Source organism: Tauraco erythrolophus, unplaced genomic scaffold, assembly GCF_009769465.1.
Source record: "Tauraco erythrolophus isolate bTauEry1 unplaced genomic scaffold, bTauEry1.pri scaffold_101_arrow_ctg1, whole genome shotgun sequence".
Taxonomy (NCBI): Eukaryota; Metazoa; Chordata; class Aves; order Musophagiformes; family Musophagidae; genus Tauraco; species Tauraco erythrolophus.
Window position 1 is genome coordinate 1 of NW_028238563.1, and position 9,006 is coordinate 9,006.

At 67.3% G+C, this 9,006-nt stretch overlaps 2 protein-coding genes across 2 annotated transcripts; both read left to right on the forward strand.

Annotated features, from left to right (window-relative positions):
- Positions 1–4: 4 nt before the first annotated feature.
- Positions 5–4,755, forward strand: QTRT1 (queuine tRNA-ribosyltransferase catalytic subunit 1; the record flags this gene model as incomplete). Its single annotated transcript, XM_086630491.1, has 8 exons — positions 5–116; positions 196–274; positions 1,128–1,246; positions 2,844–2,982; positions 3,081–3,156; positions 3,249–3,358; positions 3,442–3,526; positions 4,603–4,755. Coding segments are annotated over 8 exons (873 nt in total), but the record flags the coding sequence as incomplete, so codon positions are not given.
- Positions 4,756–7,737: 2,982 nt separating this feature from the next.
- LOC147526100 (beta-1,3-galactosyltransferase 2-like) lies at positions 7,738–8,733 on the forward strand. Its single transcript, XM_086630489.1, has one exon. The coding sequence runs from the start codon at positions 7,738–7,740 to the stop codon at positions 8,731–8,733; it is 996 nt and encodes a 331-aa protein (XP_086486615.1).
- The last annotated feature ends 273 nt before the right edge of the window (positions 8,734–9,006 follow it).

Sequence of the window (9,006 nt, forward strand, 5' to 3'; positions counted from 1 at the left end):
GTCGCTGGCGGCGCTGGCGGAGGTGACGGAGGAGGGGGTCCGCTTCCGCCCCCCCCACGGCGGCGCCGACATGCTGCTGAGCCCCGAGCGCTCCATGGAGATCCAGGACGCGCTGGGTGAGGGTGGGGGGGTCCCAAAATGGGGAGGGGGGGGGTGATTAGGAGACTCCCCCCCTCACATCACCCCCCCCCGCAGGCGCTGATATCGTGATGCAGTTGGACGACGTCGTGAGCAGCACCACGACGGGGCCGCGCGTGGCTGAGGCCATGCACAGGTGTGGGACCCCCCCGGGACCCCCGGGACCCCCCTGGGACCCCCCTCGGACCTCCCCCGGGACCCCCACCCCGGCACTGACACCCCCCCCACCTCCAGGTCCGATGGGGCTGCGCGTGGCCGGGGCCATGCACAGGTGCGGGACCCCCCGGGACCCCGCCAGGCCCCCGGAGACCCCCCCTGGGACCCCCCCCGGACCCCCCCGGGACCCCCACCCCGGCACTGACACCCCCCCCCCCTCCAGGTCCGACAGGGCTGCGCGTGGCCGAGGCCATGCACAGGTGCGAGACCCCCCCGGGACCCCCCCAGGACCCCCCTGGGACCACTCCAGACCACCCTTGAGACCCCCCCCCCGGGACCCCCCAGGCCCCTCTGGGACCCCCTCAGGACCCCCCCCAGACCTCCCCTGGAACCACCCTGGACCCCCCCAGGTGGGGATCTCCCTTCCCCAGGGAGGGGTCCTGGGGGTCCCCCAGACACCCCCGGACACCCCCGGGACCACCCCGGGACCCCCCGTACCCCCTACCCAGACATTCCCCTGGGAACCCCCCTGGGAACCCCTGGGACCCCCGCCCGGACCCCCCCAGGAACCCCCAGACACCCCCTGGACACCCTATCCTGGACCGCCCCAGGGACCCCCCCCCCCCCCGCCAGACCCCCCTGGACCCCCCCCGGACTTCCCCCACCCCCAGCCCCCCAGGGACCCCCCCAGATCCCCCACACACCCCCCTGGACCCCACCAGACGCCCCCCGAGACCCCTCCTGGGGACCCCCCTGAACCTCCCCAGATTCCCCCCACCCTGGACCCCCCCGGGACCCCCCCCGGCACTGACACCCCCCCCCCCCCCCCCCAGGTCCGTCCGTTGGCTCGACCGCTGCATCGCCGCCAGGCGGCACGGCCAGGGGCACGGGCACCTCTTCGCCATCGTCCAGGGGGGGCTGGACCCCGCCCTGCGCACCCGCTGCCTGCAGGGTACCCCCGGCCTTCCTCCCGCCCCTCATCATCATCCTCATCCCACTGCCCCCCCCCGGCCTTCCTCCCGCCCCTCATCATCATCCTCATCCCGCTGCCCCCCCTGGCCTTCCTCCCACCCCTCATCATCATCCTCATCCCACTCCCCCCCCCGGCCTTCCTCCCGCCCCTCATCATCATCCTCATCCCGCTGCCCCCCCCGGCCTTCCTCCCGCCCCTCATCATCATCCTCATCCCGCTGCCCCCCCCGGCCTTCCTCCCGCCCCTCATCATCATCCTCATCCTGCTCCCCTGCCCCGGCCTTCCTCCCGCCCCTCATCATCATCCTCATCCCGTCCCCCCCCCGGCCTTCCTCCCACTCCTCAGCCTCCTCCAACTTTCTCAGCTGCCACCCTCCTCATCCTCCTCATCTTCCTCCTGCTCCTCAGCCTCCACCTGCTCCCCACTCCCTGCCTTCCTCCCGCTCCCCTCCTTCCTCCCCCTCCTCATCCTCCCCCCCCTCCACCTTCCTCCCCCTCCTCAGCCTCCTCCTTCTCATCTTCCTCCCCCTCCCCACCTTCCTCTCCCTCCTCCTCCTCCTCTCCCTCCCCACCTTCCTCCCACTCCTCATCCTGCTCCTGCTCTTCATCCTCCTCCCCCTCCCCACCTTCCTTTCCTTCCTCATCCTCATCCTCCTCCCCCTTCTCCTCATTCTCCCCCTCCCCACTTTCCTCCCCCTCCTCATCCTCCTCCTACTCTTCATCTTCCTCCCCCCTGCTCATCCTCCTCCCCCTCCCCACCTTCCTCCCCCTCCTCATCCTCCTCCTGCTCTTCATCCTCCTCCCTCTCCTCATCTTCCTGCCCTTCCCCACCTTCCTCCCCTTCCTCCCCCTCCTCCCACTCCCCCCATTCCCCCCCCGCCCCCCGAGACCCCTGGGTGGGTGATGGTGGGTGGGGGGCAGTGGGTGGGGGTCGGGGGGTGGGGGTGCCACCCCCCGGGTCATTCAACCCCCCCCGGGGCACTTCACACCCCCCGGGGTGCTCCCCCCCCCATTCCCCCCCCCCACCCCCCGAGGCCCCTGGGTGGGTGATGGTGGGTGGGGGGCAGTGGGTGGGGGTCGGGGGGGTGGGGATGCCACCCCCCCCGGGTCATTCAACCCCCCCCGGGGCACTTCACACCCCCCGGGGTGCTCCCCCCCCCATTCCCCCCCCCCACCCCCCGAGGCCCCTGGGTGGGTGATGGTGGGTGGGGGGCAGTGGGTGGGGGTCGGGGGGGTGGGGGTGCCACCCCCCCCGGGTCATTCAACCCCCCTGGGGCACTTCACCCCCCCCCGGGGTGCTCCCCCCCCATTCCCCCCCCTCGCCCCCCGAGGCCCCTGGGTGGGTGATGGTGGGTGGGGGGCAGTGGGTGGGGGTCGGGGGGTGGGGGTGGGGGTGCCGCCCCCCCCCGGGTCACTCACCGCCCCCCCCCCGGGGTGCTCACCCCCCCCAGGGTGCTCCCCCCCCATTCCCCCCCCTCACCCCCCGAGACCCCTGGGTGGGTGGCGGTGGGTGGGGGGTCGGGGGGTCGGTGGGTGGGGGGTGGGGGGCACTGACCCCCCCCCGGGCGCCCCCCCAGCCATGACCCAGCGGGCCGTGCCCGGCTTCGCCATCGGGGGGCTGAGCGGGGGGGAGGCGAAGGACCGATTCTGGCGCATGGTGAAGCTCAGCACCGACCTGCTGCCGCGGGACAAGCCCCGCTACCTCATGGGCGTGGGGTAGGTGGGTTTTTTTTTGGGGGGGGGGGGGGCACTGCTGACCCCCCCCCCGAGCCCGCGGGGGGGCCAGGATATGGGGCTCACATCCCCCTCCCCAGTTACGCCACCGACCTGGTGGTCTGCGTCGCGCTGGGCTGTGACATGTTCGACTGCGTCTTCCCCACGCGGACGGCGGTAAGAGGGGCTGGGGGGTGGGTTTTTTTTTGGGGGGGGGGGCACACAAGACCCCCCCCCCCCCCCCAGCTATAACCCCCCCCTCCCTGCAGCGTTTCGGCTCGGCGCTGGTGCCGTGGGGTTCGCTGCAACTGAAGAACAAACAATTCGCCAAAGATTTCCGCCCCATCGACGCCGACTGCGGCTGCCCCACGTGCCGGCGGTGAGGATTTTTTTGGGGGGGGGGTTTAAAACGAGGGGGGAGGGGCTGACACCCCCTTATCCGTTTAAACCCCCCCCCCCCAGACACAGCCGCGCGTATCTGCACGCGCTGCTCCGCAGCGAGACGGCGGCTCTGCACCATCTCACCGTCCACAACATCGCCTACCAGGTGGGTTTTTTTTTGGGGGGGGGTGTCAAATTGGGTCTGGGGGGATCCTAAATGGGTCTGGGGGGGGTCCCAAGTGAGTCTGGGGGGGTCAAATTGGGTCTGGGGGTTGTCCCATGTGGATCTGAGGGGGTCTTAAATGGGTCTAGGGGGGTCCCAAGTGGGTCTGGTGGGGTCTCAAATGGGTCTGAGGGGTCTCAAATGGGTCTGGGGGGATCAAAGTGGATCGGGGAGGTCCTAATTGGGTCGGGGGGTCTCCAGTGGGTCTGGGGGGGCGTCCCAAGTGGGTCTGGGGGGGGTCTCAAATGGGTCTGGGGGGGTCCCAAGTGGGTCTGGGGGGGTCCTAACTGGGTCTGGGGGGGTCCCAAGTGAGTCTGGGGGGGTCACATTGGGTCTGGGGGATGTCCCATGTGGGTCTGAGGGGGTCCCAAATGGGTCTGGGGGGGTCTCAAGTGGGTCTGGGGGGATCAAAGTGGGTCTGGGGGGTTCCTAATTGGGTCTGGGGGGGTCTCAAATGGGTCTGGGGGTCCCAAGTGGGTGGGGGGGTCTCAAGTGGGTCTGGGGGTGTCTCAAGTGGGTCTGGGGCATCTCAAATGGGTCTGGGAAGTCCTAAATGGGTCTAGGGGGGTCCCAAGTGAGTCTGGGGGGTCACATTGGGTCTGGGGGATGTCCCATGTGGGTCTGAGGGGGTCCCAAATGGGTCTGGGGGGGTCTCAAGTGGGTCTGGGGGATCAAAGTGGGTCTGGGGGTCCCAAGTGGGTGGGGGGGTCTCAAGTGGGTCTGGGGGGGGTGTCAAATGGGTCTGGGGGGTCTTAAATGGGTCTGGGGGGTCCTAAATGGGTCTGGGTGGTCCTGAGTGAGTCTGGGGGGGTCAAAGTGGGTCTGGGGGGGGTCCTAACTGGGTCTGGGGGGTCTCAAATGGGTCTGGGGTTCCCAAGTGGGGGGGGGTTCTCAAGTGGGGCTGGGGGGTCTTAAATGGGTCTCGGGGGGTCTCAAGTGGGGCTGGGGGGTCTTAAATGGGTCTGGGGGATCCTAAATGGGTCTGGGGGGTCCCACCCTCCCCTTTAACCCCCCCCCAGCTCAATCTCATGAGCTCCATCCGGGAGAGCATCCTGGCCCAGCGCTTCCCCGAATTCGTCCGGGGCTTCCTCGACACCATGTACGGGGGGCGCGGGGGGGTCCCCACCTGGGTGGTGGAGGCTCTGGGTGCCGTCGGCATCACCCTGGACTGACGGAGACCCCCCCCCACCCTGCAACCCCCCCCCCCATCCGCGCCGCGGGTGGTTTTAGTCGTTCTGGTTTTATACTTTTTTTGTCTTTTTTTTTACTGGTTTGGTGTTTTTTTTGGGGGGGGGGTGGTTGAGGCTGCGTCTGAATAAAGTTTCTTGGGGGGGGCGGCGGGTTGTGTGGCTCTGAAGGGGTCTGGGGGGGTCCCAAATGGGTCTGGGGGGGTCTCAAGGGGGTCCGGAAAGTCCTAAATTGGTCGGGGGGGGGGTCCCAAATGGGTCTAGGGGGTCTTAAATGGGTCTGGGGGGTCCTAAATGGGTCTAGGGGTCTTAAATGGGTCTGGGGGGTCCTAAATGGGTCTGGGGGGTCTCAAATGGGTCTGGGGGTTCTAAATGGGTCTGGGGGGGTCTCAAGTGGGTCTGGGGGTCTCAAATGGGTCTGGGGGGTCCTAAATGGGTCTGGGGGTCTCAAATGGGTCTGGGGGGTCCTAAATGGGTCTGGGGGGGTCTCAAGTGGGTCTGGGGGTCTCAAATGGGTCTGGGGGGTCCTAAATGGGTCTGGGGGTCTTAAATGGGTCTGGGGGGTCCTAAATGGGTGTGAGGGTTCCCAAGTGGGTCTGGGGGTGTCAGAGTGGGTCTGGGGGGGGGGTCCTAATTGGGTCTGAGAAGTCTCAAATGGGTCTGGGGTTCCCAAGTGGGTGGGGGGGTCTCAAGTGGATCTAGGGGAGACCTAAATGGGTCGGGGGGGGGGGGGGGTCCTAAGTGGGTCTGGGGGGGCTGTCAGCCCACGGCAGGGGCTCGGTGCCAGGGTAGGGTGAGACGGGGGGCAGGGGGGGTGTCTGGGGGTGCAGGGGGGGTCCGGGAACGCAGATGGGGCTCAGGGGACGCTCGGGGGTCCCAGGAGGGGATGGGGGGGGGGCGATGGGGGTCTGGGGGTGGGTGGGGGCACCGGGCCCACCCCCCCACCACCACCCCATGGCGAAGGTGGCCGAGGCTGCACCCGCTTCCGGCCAGTTCCGCAGCCACCGGCCGCTCCGGTCCCACTGGCAACGCCCACGGCCAGACCCAGGGGCGGGTGAGGGCTCCTGGGGACACTGGGAGAGACTGGGAGCAGCGCCTGGGGTGAGCTGGGAGCCACTGGGAACCGCACCTGGAGGGAATTGGGAGCCACTGGGAGAGGCTGGGAGACACTGGGAGACACTGGGAGCAGCACCTGGAGTGAACTGGGAGCAATTGGGAGTGACTGGGAGCAACTGGGAGCAGCACCGAGAGTGACTGGGAGCAACTGGGAGCAGCACCTGGAGTGAGCTGGGAGTGACTGGGAGCAACGGGGATTCACTGGAAGCAGCAGCACTTGGGGTGGACTGGGAAGGGCTGGGAGCAAGTGGGATCTGCTGGGAGCAATTGGGGTGGGCTGGGATCCACTGGGAGCAGCACCTGGGATAGACTGGGGAAGGACTGGGATCCACTGGGAAGGGCTGGGAGCTGCAGTGAGAGGAGCTGGGGGAGAAATGGGGAGAAGGGGGGCAGAGGGAGCAGTGCCCAGGAAAACTGGGATGAACTGGGATGAACTGGGCAGAGCCAGCGAGGGGCGAACGGTTTTGGGTGCCAAGGGAGCAGCTGGGTGGGCGCCGAGCGAGCGGCTGGGTGGGCACCAAGTGGTTTTTGGGTGCCAAGTGGTTTTGGGTGCCAAGCGAGTGGCCAGGTGGGTGCTGAGCAAGCGGGTGGGTGGGTGCCAAGCGGTTTTTGGGTGCCAAGCGAGTGGTTGGGTGGGTGCCAAGCAGTTTTTGGGTGCCAAGTGAGCAGCTGGGTGGGTGGGTGGGTGCCAAGTGAACAGTTTTTGGGTGCCAAGTGAGTGGCCAGATGGGTGCTGAGTGAACGGCTGGTGGGTGCCAAGCAAGCGGCTGGGTGGGTGAGTGGGCACCAAGAGGTTTTTGGGTGCCAAGCGAGTGGCTGGTGGGTGCTGAGTGAGTGGCTGGGTGGGTGGGTGCCAGCCAAGCAGTTTTTGGGTGCCAAGCGAGTGGCTGGTGGGTGCCAAGCAGTTTTTGGGCGCTGAGCGAGTGGCTGCTGGGTGCCAAGCAGTTTTTGGGTGCCAAGAGAGTGGCTGGTGGGTGCCAAGCAGTTTTTGGGTGCCAAGCAAGCGGATGGGTGGGTGGGTGGGCGCCAAGTGGTTTTGGGTGCCAAGTGAACAGTTTCTGGGTGCCAAGTGAGTGGCCAGGTGGGTGCTGAGAGGGTGGTTTTTGGGTGCCGAGCGAGCGGCTAGGGGGTAGATGGGTGCCAAGCAGTTTTTGGGTGCCAAGAGAGTGGCTGGTGGGTGCCAAGCAGTTTTTGGGTGCCAAGCAAGCAGCTGGGTGGGTGGGTGGGTGCCAAGTGGTTTTGGGTGCCAAGTGAAAAGTTTTTGGGTGCCAAGTGAGTGGCTGGTGGGTGTCGAGTGAGCGGCTGGGTGGGTGGGTGCCAAGCCGTTTTTGGGTGCCAAGTGAATGGCCAGGTGGGCACTGAGCAAGTGGCTGGGTGAGTGGGTGGGCACCAAGCGTTTTTTGGGTGCCAAGTGGTTTTGGGTGTCAAGTGAACAGTTCTTGGGTGCCAAGTGCACGTTTTTGGGTGCCAAGTGGTTTTGGGTGTCAAGTGAACAGTTCTTGGGTGCCAAGTGCACGTTTTTGGGTGCCAAGTGAATGGCCAGGTGGGTGCTGAGCAAGTGGCTGGGTGGGTGGGTGGGCACCAAGCGTTTTTTGGGTGCCAAGTGCACAGTTTTTGGGTGCCAAGTGAGCGGCCAGGTGGGTGCTGAGAGGGCAGTTTTCGGGTGCTGAGCGAGCGGCTGGGTGGGCGCCAAGCAGTTTTTGGGCGCCGAGCGAGTGGCTGGTGGGTGCCAAGCGGTTTTCGGGTGCCAAGCGAGTGGCCAGGTGGGCACCGAGCGAGCGGCTGGGTGGGTGGATGGGTACCAAGCGTGGCTCAGAGGTGCCACATCTCCCCCAGGTCGCAGCCGGAGCCATGAAGTGCGCCCCGCGCCGGCGCCTGCTGCTGCCACCCATCCTGCTGGCGCTGGCGCTGCTGGCGCTGCGGCACTTCACCGAGGCCCCCGGTGCCACCACCGCCCAGCAGCGCCCACCCGGGGTGGCAACGCCCCGCCGCAACGCCACGTCCCCCCCGCGGCACCCGCTGCGGCCCCCCTACCCCCACCCCTACCGCTTCCTCCTCAACCAGCCCCACAAGTGCCGCCACCGGGCGCCCTTCCTGGTGCTGCTGGTGGCGACGGAGCCGGCGGACTTCGCCGGCAGAGACGCCATCCGGCGAACGTGGGGCAACGAGAGCGCGGTGCCAGGGGTCTCCGTCCTCCGGCTCTTCCTCCTCGGCGTCCACCCGGCGTTCGGGCGCGAGCTGCAGCGGGCGCTGGAGGAGGAGAACCTCCTGCACCACGACCTCCTCCAGCAGGACTTCGCCGACACCTACAACAACCTGACGCTGAAGACGCTGATGGGGGTGGAGTGGGTGAGCCGGCACTGCCCCGGCGCCGGCTACGTGGTGAAGGCCGACGCCGACGTCTTCCTCAACTTGGACTACCTGGTCCGCCGCTTCCTGCTGCCCCCCAAGAAGAACTTCGTGACGGGGCACGTCTACCGCAACACGGGGCCGCTGCGCGGCAAAGGCTACAAGTGGTACGTGCCCCCCGAGGTCTACCCCAACGCCACGTACCCGCCGTACTGCGCCGGACCCGCCTACGTCTTCTCCGGGGATTTAGCCGGCAAAATCTACGGCGTCGCCCAAACTTTGCCCATCATCAACATGGAGGATTCCTTCGTGGGCATCTGCCTGCAGGCGCTGGGCGTCGGCGTCACCGACAGCCCGCGCGGCGTCTTCAACATGTACCGCCTCGAGTACGACAAGTGCCGCTTCTCCCGGTTGGTGATGGTGCACCATTACCGGCACCGGGAGCTGCTCCGGCTCTGGCCCCACTTCCAGGGGGCAAACGTGACGTGTCCCGGGTAGCCGCCACGCCGGGCACCGCGGCGGGCACTAACGCCGGGACCCGCCGCCTTCACCGACCTTCCGGTCATCTCCGGCTCTCGAGCAGCCGCTCGGGGCCGTCTCCAAACCTCAGGGACCCCCCACTCCGCCGGCACCGGCGCCACCGGTGCCGGTTTTTCCCCTGCGTTGAGCCACCAGCCGGTGCCGAGGGCTTTGCCCGCGGGACCGGTGACTCCGCTTTATCACTTTATTTAATCTTATTATTATAATTAACATGATTATTGATTTTTTTTG

What these genes read in the sequence shown, in the direction of transcription:
- LOC147526100 (XM_086630489.1), top strand. Translation starts at nt 7,738, where the DNA reads ATGAAGTGCGCCCCGCGCCGGCGCCTGCTGCTGCCACCCATCCTGCTG.